Here is a 20,352-nt window from a genome sequence, read left to right as displayed (position 1 = left end):
GCTCTTTCGACCAGTATCTTCCTGAGTTTTCTCGGGATCAGTGGCAGGGGTGGAAAAGCGTACAGTAGACTTTCTCCCCAATGTTGAGACAGTGCATCGGCTCCCGCTGCTCCCTCTAGAGGAGTGAGAGAGAAAAATGCTCTGGCCTTTGCATTTGATCTGGTGGCAAAGAGATCCACTAGAGGTGTCCCCCACCTCTGGCACAGATTGCAGAACACTTCTGGATTCAATTCCCATTCTCTGGGATCTACTGTCGTTCTGCTTAGATAATCTGCTACCTGGTTTTTTGGCACCCTCCAGGTGAACTGCCGAGATGGACCTGACGGATTTTTCTGCCCATCTGAAAATCTGGTCTGCCAAGTGCTGTAGAGATGGATGTCTTGGGCCTCCATAGTGCCTTAGAAATGCCACTGCTGTCACGTTGTCGGAGAGAATCCTCACGTGTCTGTCTCTGTCCTGAGACTGGGCTTGGTAGAGCACTTTCCAAATTGCATACAGTTCTTTGAAGTTTGATGACTTGGTCGACACTTCTGGACTCCACTTCCCTTGGTAGTATGTCCTTCCTATGTGCCCGCCCCATCCGTACTGACTGGCGTCTGTGGTAACGGTAACACAGGGATAGAGGATCCATGGAACTCCCACCTTCAGGTTTTCCGGGACGGTTCACCAGGTTAGGGACTTCTTTACCGAAAGAGAAAGAACCATCTTCTTCTCCAGATAATTTTGCCTTCTGTTCCAAGATTTCAGGATTTGCTTCTGTAACCCCCGTGAGTGAAATTGGCTCCATTTCACACAGGGAATACAGGCCGTCATTAAGCCTAGGACTCTCATTGCTTCCCTTATAGAGGAAGTGCATTTCCTGAACCTGTATATGTTCTCGATTAATGACTTCTGTCTTTCCTCTGGTAGAAAAGATGTTCTGGCGTTGGAATCTAATATGACCCCAAAAAATGTTATTCTGGAATTTGGAACTAGGCATGACTTTTCCCAATTCACAATCCACCCCAGATCTTGTAGAATGGAGAGTGTGAAGTCGCGGTTGATTTTGAGAAGTTTCTCTGACCCGCCATTATCAAAAAGTCGTCTAGGTATGGTACTATGGCAATACCTTGATTCCTTAGATAGGCGACTACTTCTGACATTAGTTTGGTAAATATCCTTGGGGCCGACAAATCTCAGGAATTTCTGGTAACAAGCGAGTATTGGGACATGGTAGTATGCACTCTTTAGATTCAAGGTGCACATCACCATGTCCTTGTCTATGAGAGGTATTGTGGACTTTATAGACTCCATCCTGAATCTCATGTACCTTATACATTTGTTCAGGGGTTTCAGATTTATAATCGTCCAGGAGTCTCCCGATGTTTTTTTTTATTGAAAATAGGTGTCAATAATGGCCCTTGCCTCTCTCTGACATGGGTACTGGGACGATTGCTTCTATTTCTAACAACTCCTGGATGTCTGGCCACATAGGAGAGTTTAAGAGGGGAGAAGATCTAGTTACTACGAACCTTTCTGGAGGAGGACTGGTGAATTCAAATTTTTAACCGTGAGCAATCACCTGCAGAATCCAAGGATTTTTGGATATTTTCTGCCAACCCCCCAGAAACCATTGTAATCGACCTCCCACTCTGATGTCATTTATTCGGTTGCCCTGAACCTGAACCCTGGAAGATGGAGTCTCTACCTTTTCCACCCTTGGGATAGAACCATCTCCCAGTATTCCCTTTCCCCCTGTAGTCTGTCTTCTGACTAGGCCGGGATCTACAAAAGGGCTGCTTTTTTTTAGTATTTTCCTCAGGGAACCCTTTCTTTTTGTCTGAGGCTTTTTCTAATATGTCGTCTAGAATAGGCCCAAACACTTTACTCCCTGAAAACGGAATCCCACAAAGTGTATTCTTTGACTGAATAACGCCTGACCAAGTCTTTAGCCAGATTACTCTTCTGGCTGCACTGGATAAAGATTTGCTTCTGGCGGCGAATCGTACAGTTTCCGCCAAAGCGTCCGCCATGAAACCTGTTGCCAGCTTTAGTAATGGAAGGGATTTGAGGATAACATCTCTAGAAGTTTTAGCCCTGAGATGTTCTTCCAGATCGTCCATCCATAAATGCATGGACCGGGCTACCGAGGTTGCTGCTATATTAGCACGTATTATTGCAGCCGAGGATTCCTAAGTTCTCCTCAACAGTCCATCTGCTTTGCGATCCATTGGATCCTTCAACGCGGAGGAGACTTCAAACGGAATCGCCGTCTTCTTTGCCACTTTTGCTAATGGCACATCTATCTTAGGAACTTTATCCCAAACCTTTATATCGTCTAGATTATAAGGTAAACTGAGTCTAAAGTCTCTAGGTACCACAAGCCTTTTCTCCGCCATTCCTCTAATATCATGGAACGGATAGGATTATTAACCGGGAAAACTTTCGTGAGTTGAGCTTGCAGTCCGCCAAACATCTCATCTTGGATTGAGGTTTCCTCCTGAGTGTCCTGTAACTGCATGGTGCTACGTACTGCATGTAGGAGTTCATCCGTATCCGCTGCCGAGAAGAGATATTTCCCTCGGTCTTTTCCGCGATGTTTTGCGGTTCTGCTCTCATATTAGTTAATAATGAAGTCTGTTCTTCGCTGACGATCTTAGATGTGCATGATTTGCAGAGCGGTTTCCGCCAGTTCTCAGGAAATCTAGCTGCGCAAATGGGACATTTATTCTTCCCAGCCTTTTTCTTTTCAGGTGCGGGGTTGGGAGGCTCTCCCTAAAATATACAGAGATCACCGAATAGGGGGTGGTAGGGAATAGGCAGGAAGCATTGTATCATGGCTTTGAATAGCCTACTCACTTGCCCCTGTGACAGCTGTGACCCCTCAGGTCTGGCGGATTCCTCCATTATAAAGGTATAATAGCCGGGTGCTCCTTATCAGGATGGCCGGCGGGCACATAAATCCACATACCCCATTTTTATATTGTTCTTTACCTGGTTGATCCTGCCCTCCTTACCGCATCCACGCGGTCTGACCGTGCTGGAAAGCCTCTCCTGAGGCCGGCACCATCGCTGGCATCCCTCTGTCCAACGCTCGTCGCAACCGGAAGTGACGCGGCCGTCGGCCGGAAGGGACGCGGCCGCAGGTCCAGGAGCTAGCAGCGGCTGGCGCGCTGAGGGCGCTCACCGGGAATGGACGCGGCCGCATACTGGGATCGGCCGCCGTGTTGGAGATGGCCCCCGCATACACCCCCCAGCAAACAGGCGCCCGGACCGAGAGCCCCCAGTATGGAGAAACGGATCCGACCCCAGGAGCAGCGCTACACTGGGGAGGCTGAGGGACCCCCATCGCAGGTATCAGCCGCAGATATCTTGGAAAGGCTGGGCCCCCCGATCCCCACCATCTGCACAGCACCGTCGGAGGATAAGCTTGCCGTTCCTATCCACAGTGGGACAGAAAAAACACTGATGGGTGGAGTGGGGAGAGTTTTTTTTAACCGCTTGTTGCTCCTGTCCCACTGAGGGTAAGAAGGACATCCTCCAATGGTACTGTCAGGTGGTGAACTGGAAAATAGAATTTCTGCAACCTTCCATTAATTTGGAAAAAGAGGAGGTTACAGTATTCTATGGATGGGACCATGGCTGACATTAGTATGGCATCGCGCCTCAATGCTCAAGGGACAATTTTTGTTGGCAACAGAGGAGCATATACTATGCATATATTAGCTGCTGCAGACCTGGATTTGGAAGCATCAATTCAATATACTCAACATAACATGAATTTCTCACTTGAGAGTCTATGCACACGTGACAAAGAATAATTGATGGTTAATTTGCTTTGTAGATTCAAAATATAAAGTATGGGGAAAGAGCACAAAATAGGGTAACCCTATTTAAGGAGAAGAAAAAATGGTATTGCTCACCTATGGAATGGTATGGTGCCTGTTAATTAAAATTCCACCTTCTGCTGCCTTGTGGCTGGGAATAGGCCCAAAGTTTAAAAAAAAAAATCCAAAAGAAGGAGAAAACACATCCTAATAAAAGAACCTTCATCGTCCACCACTGCAGAAAGTGCTTTTCTCCATCAGCGCAGCCTTTTATAGTTTTTCCATTTTTTTAGACATAGGGTAAATGCAAAGTATAGCAGTTCTCTAAATGGTTTTCATTAAAAGTTTTCAGCCATTTTGCTGCTGAAGTGTTAAGTTCTTTATTTAGCAAGTTCAAAAATGGGACAAATGAAGAGATATTAATAGGGTATCGTAAGAGCTAGTACACAAAAAAGTCTACAACATGGACAGAGGGAAGAGTCTTCTTGGTGGTTTAAAAGCCTATAGACACAGAGGAAAGCCGTATCCTGATAGATTGTACCAAGCACCAGGAGATATAGGACCACTCTTTTGACATACATGACATTTTAAGTAAATGTGTCCAGCTATTTCACCCACTCACATCATGATATGCTATAACCATGTTATCATTGTAAAAATGTTGTATTATATATAAGACCAGTTTAAGGCTTGGGCTACACAGCGACTGTGGCCACAACATTCCCTTGGTACCGCTGCTGCACGAATGGGAGTCGCATTGTGATATCTACACTACTGTGACAACATCCATTTGAGTGATTATTTTTTGCTTGTCATACTCGTTTAGATATCACAATGTGACCCCAATCACTTGTATAGTGCTACAATGTGTCATAGCCAAAGTCACCGTTGCCATGTAGACCTAGCCTATAAAAGGTATCTGAAAGTAAACGGTCTTACTAAAATTGACAGGGTTAATCTGACAAGCTTCATAAAAAACAGGCTTATGAATATAAAGTAATGAAATAACTTACCGGATGGTCTCAATAATTTCATGTGCTGCATCATGATGCTTATCCTGCAGATAAAAAAAAAAAAAAAAAAAAGAACCATCAACTCTGAAATTTTTGGTGATGCTCACATTGACAGGCTACATTGTATACATAAAATGGAGGTCAGAAGTGCATCTCCATCGGCAGATTAGTAGTGCCTTGGGACTGTGAAATCATACACATGACATTGAATAGGAACAAGTAGCAATATTCCCAAGTGTCAATACTCATTGTGGATAGAGTTTCATGACACTAAAGAAAACACTTATGTGCGACCATAACACCACAAATGATCCAATAAGACACCTAGCAAGTTCAGTACAGGCATTAATTGCTTAACAACCCATCGCATGTGTCATACCTGCCACAGGCAAGTGATGGTGGCATCAGTGACTGCTCTCAAAGTCATCAGGATTGTCGTTATATGGATTATCTACTCTGAGTACAGGTGAGGAATATTGTGGTTTATTTTTTTATTTTTGTTGCAGGAGACGTTGGCGTCAATGGATTAGGCGTTCGGCGAGTATGGTTTAATTAAGATTCAGTAAAGGAGCCTGTGTCATTATTTCAAATAAAGGACTTTATTCTGGGTGTTTCAGCTTTTCTTTTTTAATAAATTTGCAGAAACTACTACATTTCTGGGGGGGTTTCAGTCAAGATGGGGTGCAGATTGTACATTAATGTGGAAAAAAAAAAAAACGGTTTTGAATTCACCAAACGGGTGCAATGAAACAGAGTGAAAAATGTAAAGGGGTCTGAATATTTTCCGTGCCCACTGTACAACACGGTGGGTGTCACTTCCATAACACCCACCAAGAAGAGGTTGTTTCTTCTCTGCTAATTAACAAATATTTGCGTCTGTTACCATCACATTTCTAAAAATCTGCCTGTGAGCAAGGTCTTAAGTGTTTTTTTTTTCTGTGGAAAAATAATTTACAAAATATTACCCAGAGAATGACCGCTTGGCTACACAACCTGCCTGTCTTTGTCAATGATGGTCTTTTTAGAACGCAGTTTAACTCCCTAAGATGATGTGGCCTAGAAGGACTGCAGCATCTTAGATGCTTAAAGAAGTTGTCCACTACTTGAATATCATCTTCTCCTACCCCCATAAAAAAATATAGTTCTTACTTATAACGGTATTTCTCTGTGCCCATGACGGCACCACGGAGAGAGAGGATCCGCCCACCAAGGACAGGAAACCTACAGATAAAAAGGCGGTACCTCTCTCCTGCATCAGCTGTTTACTAGAGAATGATGGGAGACTTAGAAACTGAGTCTTACTTTTAACATTACTTAAACTTAATTGAGATACCGCGTGGCTATTCAGATAATTAGCATATGGCACTATATTAATGTGCACACCCATAAGTGAAGGGAGGGAATGTACGGGTGCCGTCAAGGGCTCAGAGAAATACCGTTATCGGTATTTACCATATTTTTCTCTGACGCCCATGACGGCACCACGGAGATTTGCAGAGATTGTATGTTCAGGGAGGGACCACCGCTTCCAGAACCCTTTTACCAAAGGTAAGGTCTGTAGAGGCGATAAGGTCCAATCTATAGTGCCTATAGAATGTAGATGGTTAGGGCCAGGTAGCAGCTCTACATATCTGGTCAATTGAAGCTCCGGCCTTCTCCACCTAAGAGGTTGCTACTGCTCTCATTGAGTGAGCCTTGACATCTCCCGGGAAGGGCATCCCACTTGATGAGTATGATAGGATGATGGAATCCGTGATCCATCTTGCCAAAGTGGCTTTGGAGGCTTTTTTTCCCCCCTTCCTGGGACCCTGAAAACACACAAAAAGAGAGGCGTCCTCTCTACCCTTTCTGGTGGCTTCTACGTAATGCATGAGGCATCTTCTGACATCTAATGTATGTAAGGATTCTTCTTCCTTGTTTTTAGGGTTGGGACAAAAGGAGGGGAGAGATATCTCTTGAGTTCTATGGAATCGGGATGCTACTTTTGGGAGATATGCTGGGACTGTTTTGAGAACAACCCTATCCTCCAAAAACTGGGTGTAAGGAAGGTTAGCAGATAGAGCCTGTATGTCGCTAACTCTACGTGCAGAGGTGATGGCGACTAGCAGGGATGTTTTGAGGGATAGGATTTTCAATGGGATATCCGCCAAGGGTTCAAAGGGAGGATTAGTCAGGGCCTTAAGGATCAAACTTAAATCCCATTGAGGGGTAACCCTTACAGGAAGAGGTCTCGATATACCTGCTGCCCTGATGAACCTGGAAACCCACCGATTCCCTGCCAAATCATAGTTAAATAGAGCTCCAATTGCTGCCACATGGACTTTCAGGGTACTTGTGGCCAGACCGATATCCAACCCATTTTGTCGGAATTCTAGTATGGATTTAAGAGGGACTCCCTCATCTATTCTTCTGTCGGTAAGTCTGTAGGTCTCCCATCAAGGACAGGAAACCAACTTATGCGGGAGAGAGGTACCGCCTTTTTATCTGTAGGTTTCCTGTCCTTGGTGGGCAGATCCCCCTCTCTCCGTGGTGCCGTCATGGGCGTCAAGAGAAATAAAGCTTATACTCCCCGACCATGCTGGCGCCATTTCTGCGGTGTCAGCACTCCGTCTCATGAGGCCCCTGTGCTGCTTTTGTGACATCAGTACCTAATCAGCGCCGGCGTCACTCACTGTCCCTGCCTCCTGTCAAAGTGAGCAGGAACAGGAAGTCTGAGATCAGCTGCAGCCTGGACTTCTTCATGTTCGATGTGTCCGAAGGCGGATAGAGTGACGCCGGCGCCACATGTCACAACAGCAGCACCAAAGCCCCGAGACCGCAAGTGCCGACACCACGGGAACGGTGCCGGCACGGGAGGAGAGTATAGGCTTTATTATTTTATGGAGGCCAAATGTTTGGATCAAGAAGGGGTTGTACTTGGATCTATATTAAAATCTACATGATTATGAAGTCACTAGATGGCAGCCCGATTCTAAAGAATCGGAGTCTAGAATCCATATATACTTTATTTATTCAAATGTAAGAATAATACAATTAATAAATAATAGTAAGAAAGAACAAAAAATGGCTGCACTCACCAGCTCTTGACAATTCTTGACAGTACGGCACATTTCTGATTGGTCGCTCGCGGCAGGCGGCAACCAATCAGAAAAGTGCCGCGCACCACGAAGGCATATATCTTTGTCCACCCTGAGCGGGTGTAGGACGCTGGTGAGGTCACTTATCTCCGGACATTATCTCCGGACAAAGCCACGGAAGTTGGCACAAATTGCCGGAAGTAGTATTCTAGGCAATTATATATTAGATTTTAATGTTATCAGTGTTTACCTTTGAACGTTTATATTGTATTGTCCTGTCACCAGCCATGTGTACGATTATCGGCCGAAAGCCTCTCTGGAACCAATAATCACCCCATGTAAAGGTATCTTTATAAGTTAAAGATTCAGAATACTATGACTTTTATCATATCCTGAACAGTCAAGTTTTTTATGAACCGTTAAGGTTTTCTGGTTGAAGTAAAAAAAACTCTGAGTGTTTACAGTTTGAAACCATAAAATGTTGAAAAATTGTGTCATTCTTGAGTATATCACTCAATGGTGCTCATAAACGTGTCAAATTTGATCTATAATATACTTTAATATACGTTACTTTAATCTTTAATATACTTAAGAACAGGGCCCCAGACATCACACAGGGGGTCTGAAACACCGCACAGTGGTCCAAAATATCGCTGTGCTCTGCCTGGGGCCCCATATGCTGCCTGGGGCCCCTGTGCTCTGCCTGGGGCCCCATATGCTGCCTGGGGCCCCTGTGCTCTGCCTGGGGCCCCATATGCTGCCTGGGGCCCCTGTGCTCTGCCTGGGGCCCCATATGCTGCCTGGGGCCCCTGTGCTCTGCCTGGGGCCACTGTGCTCTGCCTGGGGCCACTGTGCTCTGCCTGGGGCCACTGTGCTCTGCCTGGGGCCACTGTGCTCTGCCTGGGGCCACTGTGCTCTGCCTGGGGCCACTGTGCTCTGCCTGGGGCCCCATAGGCTGCCTGGGGCCCCTGTGCTCTGCCTGGGGCCCCATAGGCTGCCTGGGGCCCCTGTGCTCTGCCTGGGGCCCCATAGGCTGCCTGGGGCCCCTGTGCTCTACCTGGGACCACTGTGCTCTGCCTGGGGCCCCATATGCTGCCTGGGGCCCCTGTGCTCTGCCTGGGGCCCCTGTGCTCTGCCTGGGGCCCCATGTTCTGCCTGGGGCCCCTGTGCTCTGCCTGGGGCCCCTGTGCTCTGCCTGGGGCCCCATAGGCTGCCTGGGGCCCCTGTGCTCTGCCTGGGACCACTGTGCTCTGCCTGGGGCCCCATATGCTGCCTGGGGCCCCTGTGCTCTGCCTGGGGCCCCCTGTGCTCTGCCTGGGGCCCCCTGTGCTCTGCCTGGGGCCCCCTGTGCTCTGCCTGGGGCCCCTGTGCTCTGCCTGGGGCCCCTGTGCTCTGCCTTGGGCCCCTGTGCTCTGCCTGGGGCCCCTGTGCTCTGCCTGGGGCCCCTGTGCTCTGCCTGGGGCCCCTGTGCTCTGCCTGGGGCCCCTGTGCTCTGCCTGGGGCCCCATGTTCTGCCTGGGGCCCCTGTGCTCTGCCTGGGGCCCCTGTGCTCTGCCTGGGGCCCCATAGGCTGCCTGGGGCCCCTGTGCTCTGCCTGGGACCACTGTGCTCTGCCTGGGGCCCCATATGCTGCCTGGGGCCCCTGTGCTCTGCCTGGGGCCCCCTGTGCTCTGCCTGGGGCCCCCTGTGCTCTGCCTGGGGCCCCCTGTGCTCTGCCTGGGGCCCCCTGTGCTCTGCCTGGGGCCCCTGTGCTCTGCCTGGGGCCCCTGTGCTCTGCCTGGGGCCCCTGTGCTCTGCCTGGGGCCCCTGTGCTCTGCCTGGGGCCCCATGTTCTGCCTGGGGCCCCTGTGCTCTGCCTGGGGCCCCATATGCTGCCTGGGGCCCCTGTGCTCTGCCTGGGTGTAGGACACTGGTGACGTCATTTAGCTCCGGACATTAGCTCCGGACATTAGCTCCGGACATTAGCTCCGGACATTAGCTCCGGACATTAGCTCCGGACATTAGCTCCGGACAAAGCCACGGAAGTTGGCACAAATTGCAGGAAGTAGTATTCTAGGCAATTATATATTAGATTACAGACTCACCAAATCGAATAGCAGAGGGGCACTGCAATTTGCCCTTCACATGCCGCCAGAAAATCTCAGTGTGACAAACAAGAAAGATGAATAGTGATGAGCGAATATACTCGTTACTCGAGATTTCCCGAGCACGCTCGGGGGTCCTCAGAGTATTTTTTAGTGCTCAGAGATGTAGTTTTTCTTGCCGCAGCTGAATGATTTACATCTGTTAGCCATCATAAGTACATGTGGGGGTTGCCTGGTTGCTAGGGTATCCCCATATGTACTTATGCTGGCTATCAGATGTAAATCATTCAGCTGCGGCAAGAAAAACGTAATCTCCGAGCACTAAAAAATACTCGGAGGACCCCCGAGCATGCTCGAGAAATCTCGAGCAACGAGTATATTCGCTCATCACTAAAGATGACCTGTCCCAGACATCTGTTGCAACAGCTGGAAGCGGTGCTGTAACTTTATGCTGAGGTGTACAGGGTTACTCAAAACCAGGTGAAAGCACGCAAGGAGTTTAAGGAGCTGGGGTGTTTCGGATAAAAAGATCCTAGCACATGAAAAAAAATCAGATCTGTTGCTTCGTTCCACATTGGATTCTAACATGAGAGAATTCCTGTCCTGTCCCTTAAAAAGCTAGCTCTCAAGACATGTTTTCTATGAAATACAGGTACACCACATTAAATACTGCTGGAGCAGGTAACAATTCTACATTACCCAATTCCACTGCTATCTCCTGGAATCAAATGAATACAAGGACAAATGGGTGTTACTCCGGGCACTGCCTAATCAATCCCATCAGCTTGTGGCATATGGGCCTCATTGGTGCAGGATGCATCACCATGGGAGAACACAGTCAATTACAAAAACACATGCCTGCTCCAAAGAAGACACTTGCCATCTGTCTGCTGAATGGCCAAAATAAACTAACAAAACAAAAAAAACTCAATTTTGCATAAGTTCACAGAGCTTCCAAGAATGTGTTGCCCCATTCAATAATCCTTTAAAGGGCCAAATACCTAAAAATGCTGTGATTCTGCGACAGAGCCGCTGACGTCAAGGAGGCAAATAGTCTAAAATATTAAACTTTGGACTCCTTCTGGCCCACTTGCCATCAGCATCCATTTTTTTGTATGACAAAATAGTGAATAGCACACTCCATCGTCTCCTAAGCTACTGCATCTGAGAATAAAGACAACTGGCCTTTTCACATTTGCATTCAGTTTGAGTTATTAGGGCTTGTTAACACGTTAAATTTTTGTCATGAAAAATGCAGCCTTTTCCTGTACCAACAAAGTGAATGATATATCTCAAGTCTCATTCACACACTTATTTTTCTTTGCAGACTTAGGATATGTTTCCACAGTCAGGATTGCATCAAGATTTGACACAGGTAAAATCTGCACCAAATTTGCACCTGAGGTCACCTGCATTTTTTATGAGTTTTTCATGGTTTTTTTTCATGCGGTTTTGTGTGTGTTTTTGTAAGCTAAATAAAGATATACAAAAAAAAAAAAAAGAATTGTGATGCCATTTCTTGTCCAACCTCTTCATTTACATACTCCATTTAAGAATAATGTTTAGACACACACAGAGATAGATAGATACATGCATCTATAGATAGCTACAGATAGATACGATAGATAATACCAAGCCCGATGTTTAGTAATAAACATAAAATGTTAATAAAGAGTTAGGCCGGGATCACACGAGAGAAACTCGGACAAGTCTCGCATCTTAATACCAGGCACTGCCGCCGGCACTCGGGAGTGGAGTGTGCGGCTGCATGTATTTCTATGTAGCTGAACGCTCCGGTCCTGAGTGGCGGCGGTAGTGCCGAGTATTGAGGTGCGAGATTTGTGTGAGTTTCTCGCAAGTGTGACCCCGGCCTTAAACGCAATATGTTTAATTTAAATACAATTTTGAAAAAAAAAAATGGCATGGGCTCACATGCAATTTTCTGCACCAGAGATGGAAAGCCAGCGACTGGGGGACGGATGTTTGTAGCCTGGGAAGGGGTTAATACCCATGGAGCTTCCCGGGCTATGAATCTCAGCTTGAATCTGTATACTTAAGGTACCGTCACATTTAGCGACGCTGCAGCGATCCAGACAACGATCCCGATCGCTGCAGCGTCTCTGTTTGGTCGCTGGAGAGCTGTCACACAGACAGCTCTCCAGCGACCAACGATGCCGAGGTCCCCGGGTAACCAGGGTAAACATCGGGTTACTAAGCGCAGGGCCGCGCTTAGTAACCCGATGTTTACCCTGGTTACCAGCGTAAAAGTAAAAAAAAAAAAAAACACTACATACTTACCTTCCGCTGTCTGTCCCCCGGCGTTCTGCTTCTCTGCACTGTGTAAGCACAGCGGCCGGAAAGCAGAGCGGGGGAGTATGTAGTGTTTTTTTTTTTTTACTTTTACGCTGGTAACCAAGGTAAATATCGGGTTACTAAGCGCGGCCCTGCGCTTAGTAACCCGATGTTTACCCTGGTTACCAGTGAAGACATCGCTGGATCGGTGTCACACACGCCGACTCGGCGATGTCTGCGGGAGATCCAGCGACGAAATAAGGTGCTGGCCTCCTAGCTCCGACCAGCGATATCACAGCAGGATCCAGATCGCTGCTGCGTGTCAAACACAACGATATCGCTATCCAGGACGCTGCAACGTCACGGATCGCTAGCGATATCGTTAAGTTGTTCAGTGTGAAGGTACCTTTAGCCTTTACTGGTTATAAAAATAGGGGGACCCCCCAAAAAAAAGACGTGGAGTCCCCCTATATTTTATAGCCAGAAAGGCTACACAGACAGCTGCGGGCTGATATTCATAGCCTAGAGAGGAGCCATGGATATTGGACCCCCAGGCTACAAAAACCAGCTCCCAGCCACCCCAGTAATGGCGCATCTGTAAGATGCGCCAATTCTGGCGCTTAGTCTCTCTCTTGCCACTGCCCTGTAGCGGTGGCATATGGGGTAATAAGGGGTTAATGTCACCTTTGTAAGGTGACATTAAGCCGGCTTAGTAATGGAGAGGCATCAATAAGATACCTACCATTACTAATCCTATAGTTGTGAAAGGGTTAATAAAACACACATGCAGAATAAAGTATTTTAATGAAATAAAACACCACACAGTTTTGATATCTTTATTGTACGCTCATTCCTGCGACGCCCTCGTTCTCCTGGAAAAAAAATAAATTATAAACCAACAGTATACTCCCTGTTCCGACGTAGTCCATTTAATAACTAGTGTCCCACAAAGAGTCCAGCTCTGCTACATCTAGATTGTGAGCCTTCGCGGGCAGGGTCCTCTCTCCTCCTGTACCAGTTATGACTTGTATTGTTTAAGATTATTGTACTTGTTTTTATTATGTATACCCCTCCTCACATGTAAAGCGCCATGGAATAAATGGCACTATAACAATAAATAATAATAATAATAATAATCTAGATGCCTGACATCCAGATACAGCAGAGCTTGAAGATGACTGCCGGAGGTAACTCTCCAGCAATCACCTACACTGCAGTATTCTCACAATCAGCTGACCGTGAGAACCAGCCTAGTGACCGGAGATAAGCCCCAGTCACGTGCACGGCAGTTCTCGCGGTAAGCTAAGTTATCGCGAGAACTGCAGCGGACGCGGACTTCCAGCGGTGGGACAGGTAAGCCCACATGTAAATTAGCAGACATGCTTAGTAAGCTGCGTTTACGCAGTTACTATGCATGTGACTTATTAGATGCAGTTTTACCACATCCAATGCTAGGGCATGGTAAATTTACGGAGCGGCGACGGAACAGACATTCTGCGTTCTGAAAAGACGCGCCGCATGTCCATTTACGCAGGTCTGCCGCAAGCGTCTTAACACAGAGGAGACGGGATTTCATGAAATCCCCTCCACTTTGCTGTAACATCTGGACGCTGCGTGTTTGATGCTGCGGCTCTACGCAGCGTCAAATGCGCAGCGTTTCCTGACTGTGGAAACACACCCTTAAAGCAGTTTCAAAACTGCAATGTGTCAGTTCCTTCAGTGTTTTTGTAGCATCTTTCACACTTTCTTATGAATGGGACAAAAAAAAAAAAAAAAGAAAGAAAAAGGGCATCAAAAACACAAGCAAAATCTTGTGCAATTTCCACCGCATTTTTCCTGCAAAAATACACTGCTGCACATACAGATTACATGAATCTATACAGGGAATTCAGAAAAAACCCAAGGATGGAGGGCGTTACTAAGGCAGACATTTCAGGAGAGTTTACAGATCTTCACTAAATAGAAATGTGCAGTGATGATTGGCACGGTGGGCCTATAAGAAACTCCTAAATAGGTACATGTCTCATAATTCACAATCTCACATGCCCAGAAACACAAAGGCACAAATAGTGACTGCTTCTTATTACGGTATGTAAAGGGGTTGTCAAGATAAATCTGTGCAAACCCTGTTCAAGGTCATTTAACCACTGATGCCTCTGACTATACTGACAGCGGCATCTAAATAGTTCACAGTGAGAGAGGACTCCCTCTGTATCCAAACTTCACCCGCCCTTGCTATCACCAAGGTCTAAGGCCTTCACACTAGCGTCGTGCACTGCACGTCGCTATGCGTCGTTTGGTTGAAAAAACGCATCCTGCAAAAGTGCTTGCAGGATGCGTTTTTTCACCATTGTTTTGCATTAGCGTCGCACTGCAACGCTGTGCGACGGTTGCGCCGTGTTGTGGCGGACCGTCGCCTGCAAAAAACGTTACATGTAACGTTTTTTTGCTGCCGACGGACAGCCATTTCCGACAGCGCATGCGCGGCCGGAACTCCGCCCCCACCTCCCCGCACCTCACAATGGGGCAGCGGATGCGTGGAAAAACAGCATCCGCTGCCCCCGTTGTGCGGCGCAGTCACTGCTAGCGTCGGTACGTCGGCCCGACGCTCTGCGACGGGCAGAGTACGACGCTAGTGTGAAAGTAGCCTAAGGCTATGTGCACACGTTGCAGATTTGGCTGCGGATCCGCAGTGGATTTGGCCCTGCGGATCCGCAGCAGTTTTCCATGCGTTGTACAGAACCATGTAAACCTATGGAAATCCGCAGTGCACATGCTGTGGAAAATTCTGAGCAGATTTGCAGCGGTTTATTTTTCGCAGCATGTCAATTCTTTGTGAGGAATCCGCAGCGTTTTACACCTATTTCATTATAGGAATCCGCAGGCGAAATCCGCAGGTGAAATCCGCAGGTAAAATGCAGGTCATTTTACCTGCGGTTTCTGCAGAATCCGCGTGGAAAAATCTGCAATGGAATCCGCAACGTGTGTACATACCCTAAGGCTATGTGCACACGCTGCGGATTCCATTGCGGAATTTTCCGCAGCGGATTTGAGAAATCCGCAGTGAAAAACCGCTGCGGTTTTTACTGCGGATTTATCGCGGTTTCCTCTGCGGATTTTCACCTGCAGATTTCTATTGGAGCAGGTGTAAACCCGCAGCGCAATCCGCAGAAAGAATTGACATGCTGCGGAAAATAAACTGCTGCGCTTCCGCGCGTTTTTTTCCACAGCATGTGCACTGCGGATTTCGTTTCCCATAGGTTTACATTGTACTGTAAACTCATGGCAAACTGCTGCGGATCCGCAGCTGCGGATCCGCAGCTGCGGATCCGCAGCAAAATCCGTAGCGTGTGCACATAGCCTAATAGTTTGTGTATCAGATTGTATATCAGAGTTAAAGTGAACCAGTCAAGTGAAAAACTGCTATTAACAGTGTGCTCTAGTGATACACTGCTGAGCTGGCTGTCAGTCAGTGCTAGGGTGTGATTACAGCTGCCACTGCTATGTACTGAGGGGTGACAAACTGCGCAGTCAGCACCTCTATGACTGAAAGCCAGAGGCTGCTGGAGCAATAAAGATAACTTCCTATAAGCAGCAGAGCATTCACAGCAGGCGCCGGGCAGGATCAGAAAGCTATTAACCTGCACAAATGGGGTGCATTAGTGCTGAGCCAGCTGTCAGTGCCAGGGGTACGGTTATTATGCACTGAGCGATGACTGAAGCAGCACCTCTATGACTGAAAGCCGGAGGCTGGACTGTAATAGATTGGATTATCCTTACATTTGACTTCTATAAAATAGTGAAAGTGTCTAAATTAAGTGTAGCAGCACAGAAGAGAAGCGCAGCATAATACAATACTCTACACCTCATACAAACATGCTTGTACCACGTCAGATAATTAGTCATTTCGGAAGTACTCGCTAAAAAGATGCAAAATACAGAGATGATGAAAATATCAACAGCCCCTGACATAATTCAATTTCTAGTAAGGAGATGTAACACAAGCTACCATCACTTGTTATATCACTGGATGAATACCCAGACAGATTATGTGTAGTTTGCAAAACGGGTTCACTTCTCCGGGGTTTCTACATTACCGCTAAGGCAAAAGCAACATGGCGCCCAAAATTAATACAGCAGAAACCAAACAGTGGCCCTTCTGTTCTGAGTCCATTTGTGTGCGAAGTAAAATTAACACTACACCTCTTAAAGAAAGCCTTTAGGGTTGCACTTTATAAGACCGTGAGAATATACCATTTCTATCACTAAATTGGCAGACGACATTGCCTCCACAATCACCTGACCGTAACCCAACTGAGATAGTCTGGGAAGAGTGAAGCAGTCAGGATGTGTTGAGGACCTCTAGCAACTCCTTTAGGAAAGTTGCACGCCACTCCAGGCGACTACCTGATGAAGCCACTTGAGAGAATGTTAAAGGGATGTAAAGCCGTCTTCAGAATAAAAGTTTAACACACGTTTTTTGTTTTACAGGTTTTTTTTCTTCATGGTTTTGCTTTAAGTCTAAATCTACAAATGCACATTCCAATAAGAACAAGGAAAACCATTGCTTGAACAGGTGTGTCCAGACTTTTGACTCGCACTGCAGGCCCTAAGAAAGGTACTTATGGGGGAAAAAGAAAAAATGGGTATTGGAATTTACCTTGAAACTAAAAGTTGCTGCTAAACATTAAGTTTTCTAACGTCCCCCCAAAAATTATCCCCTTAGTGACAGAGCCAACTTTGTCCTTAATGACCCAGCCAATTTTTACAATTCTGACCACTGTCACTTTATGTGGTTATAACTCTGGAACGCTTCAACGGATCCTGCTCATTCTGTGATTGTTTTGTTGTGATATATTGTACTTCATGTTAGTGGTAAAATTTCTTCAATATGACTTGTGTTTATGAAAAAACGGAACTTTGGCAAAAAAAAAAAAAATTTAGCAATTTTCAAACTTTTAATTTTTATACCCTTAAATCTGAGAGTCCTGTCACACAAAATAGTTAATAAATCGGTGCCGACCAGCAGATCTTGGTGGGTGCACTGCGCATGCGCCCACCATTTTCTTCCCGGAAGAGGACGCCGATGGCTGGGTGACAGGACCGAGGGATGTAGGATGTCACAGGACACAGGAGGTACGGTGGGGGGGCTCAGGAGCATGCTCATCTAGCATGATGTGCTAGATCATATCAGAGGAGAGAGAAATTAAATTGGAAATGACTTTTTTTTTGCAGTTGCCGTTATTCCATTAATGGTGATTGCAATACTGGGGCGGTAAAAACCGACCTCGAAACATGTTCTTTCGGGTCTCAGCTACCCCCGGTGGCCAAGAACCTGGAGAATTTCCGACCCGGGGGGCGCTGCAACCTTATTTCTCAACGCCGTTAAAAAGTGGCGGTGAGGAATAAGTACCCTTAACTGCCGTTGTTAAAAGGCATATCGGCGGTCGTTAAGGGGTTAAAGGACATTGAATATTTGTTTGTTATGACCATCTGGTTTAAACAGGACAATAAAATTCAAAGTAAAAAATTTTTTTGCTAATTTTCGGCAAAATAAATATTTTTTTCATAAACACAAGAATAATATTGACTTAAATTTACCACAAAGGGTACGTGCACACAATCAGTAATAGATGCGGTTGGACACTGCATACTTGTGGAGCGTCAAACCCGCAGAGGCCAGATGTTACAGCATAATGGATGGGATTTCAAGAAATTCCATGCCCGTAATGCGTCCAGAGACTCTCCACGGCTCACCCGCAGAGATGGACATGTGGTGTCTCTCCAGACTGCAGCATGGCAATTTATCTTGCAGAAACACAAGTCTCAGCAAGAGAAATTTCACCAATAGAATATATTGAATGTGGTTAAACCGCGCTTTGGATGCAGAGCATGTTTGCTGCTACTTCTGGATTGTTTGCACCAGGCCTAACAAAGTAAAAGGTGTCAAGAACAAAAACAAAAGTTATATTATTGATTGAAATTAAGGTATTTATTATATTATTACAACATAAAGTGACATGTCGGTTTTGAAAAACTGTGGTTAAGGTCGGTTAAGGTCAAAACAGTGCAAAAAGGTAAAAGAGGAAATAAATAAACATGCAAGACAGTGTACAGAATTTTGCACTAAAACCATCAATGAATGACACAAGACAAGAGACTTCAAGGAAGCCACAAATGATGACTTGGGTGGGTCGGTAGTATTGAGAGCACTTCTCCCGGTTTGGAAAGCTGCTCTTAGTTATTCATAGTTCTGCATAGCCAGTAATTTTTTCCTAGATAAAAAAAAAAAAATAGAGAACATGTTTCTAGCGCAAATATTGCCTTAAGCCCCTTATAAGGCATGAAACATAGGGTTATTTTTAAAACCACAATACTCCACAAGAGGAAATAGTAAGCGGCTGGCAGCCAATGACATATTACGTGTGCCGTGTTCTTGAACCATGGCTCTCTTGAGTCAAGAATGTATAAACAGCTCGGAGAGCGTCACACATTGCTGGAATAGCACAGCAGTGAGGCTCGTCTCTGGACAGAGGACAAGTTCAGATCAGGGCAGGCAGCAGAAGTCCTCCTCACAGCCAGAGAGTGCGTCATATCTCTGTGCTTACTACAGGACTGTGCCCGGAGCCTAGGGATGAAGGCTGCCAGTAAGCTCTCTGGGCCAGAGTTATCACCTGAAGCGGGGGTTTTCAGTCACTTTTTCTCTTGTGGTATTAGTTGAGGTTTTTAAGCCAAATTCTTCAAAACAGCACAAAAAAAAACACATGGAAATTGCACAAAAAATGGTGATCATTTCAAAAGCTGTAACAGATTAATCAGGCGTAAATATCTGGCAAACACCCTCCCACAAAAATATAGAAGGCGCTAATTAACCCCTTAATTACTGCTTTTACTAATAAAAAATGGTGGCTTTATTCCCTCACAAAGGTAGCCAAACCCCAGAGTTGGAAAATTTCCTGGGTTTCAGCTACCGGGGGTAGCTGAGACCCTGCCTGGAGAACACAATCAGGGCCAGTTATTCCAATCCCCGATCACCATTAAATAATGGAGACCATGTAAAAAATAAGTGAGATCCGGTGTGAATTTCTCTCTCCTCTGACCTGATATAAATTGTGTCCCCAGGCACCACTTGGTACCTTAGCACGGATCCGCCATTCCCCGATCCTCCTCCTCCTGAAGTACTATGGCGGGCACACGCGTAGTGCGCTTGCAGATATTTGCCGGCTGGCAAAAGTGGAAGTTTTTCCTATTGGTTGCTGACTTTTGATCACTGCGATAGCCCAATAAACAGGACAGCACTCACGGCGCACCCCCTTGATCACCCCCACCTCGTGTGATCCCTTTAGATTTTTTTATTTTATTTTTTTTTACTTTTATTTCCTGCATTCTTTGCACTTAGGGTTAGTCTTAAGGTTTTTTCAAAAGATCAAAAAAAAATGACCATATGATGACATTCAATGTGACGACTAGTGATGAGTGAATATACTCGTTACTCGAGATTTCCCTAGCACGCTCGGGTGTCCTCTGAGTATCATTTAGTGCTCGGAGATTTAGTTTTCCTCACCTCAGCTGAATGATTTACATTTGTCAGCCAGCATAAGTACATGTGGGGATTCCCTAGCAACCAGGCAACCCCCACATGTACTCAGGCTGGCTAGCAGATGTAAATCATGCAGCTGTGTCAACAAAAACTAGATCTCCAAGCACTTACAAACACTCGGAGGACACCCGGGCGTGCTAGGGAAATCTCGAGCAACGAGTATATTCGCTCATCACTAGTGATGACCTAATGTTATCAAATTGTGCAGCACCTGTAGGTTCAAAATGCTCACTATACCCCTGTACAAAATCCTAAAGGGGTGTAGTTTTAAAAATGGGGTCACTTTTGGGGGGGGGGGGGGGGGGGAGGGGGGTTTCTGCTGTTTAGGCACCTTAAGGGCCCTGCAAATGCTACATGGTGACCAGAATCTCACAGCCAAATTTGTGTTTTATAATTCAAATATTTCCCCTTCATTTGGACAAACAGAACCTTGTGACAACATGTAGGGGTATTGCTGTGATCGTAGGAAAGTGAACTACA

General features: G+C 46.2%; 1 protein-coding gene across 2 annotated transcripts in view; it reads right to left on the bottom strand.

Moving 5' to 3' along the window:
* DOT1L (DOT1 like histone lysine methyltransferase) overlaps positions 1 to 20,352 on the bottom strand; it is a 177,248-nt gene that overhangs the window by 116,471 nt on the left and 40,425 nt on the right. For both annotated transcript variants that reach the window (XM_077271942.1, XM_077271943.1), the window contains exon 2: positions 4,820 to 4,863. In XM_077271942.1, the coding sequence (XP_077128057.1) occupies positions 4,820 to 4,863 (44 nt within the window). The remainder of the gene's footprint in view (positions 1 to 4,819; positions 4,864 to 20,352) is intronic.

This window comes from Ranitomeya variabilis, chromosome 1 (assembly GCF_051348905.1).
Source record: "Ranitomeya variabilis isolate aRanVar5 chromosome 1, aRanVar5.hap1, whole genome shotgun sequence".
NCBI classification, from domain to species: domain Eukaryota; kingdom Metazoa; phylum Chordata; class Amphibia; order Anura; family Dendrobatidae; genus Ranitomeya; species Ranitomeya variabilis.
The sequence above is the reverse complement of the archived record's forward strand: the minus strand, read 5'-3'. Positions and strand labels throughout refer to the sequence as shown.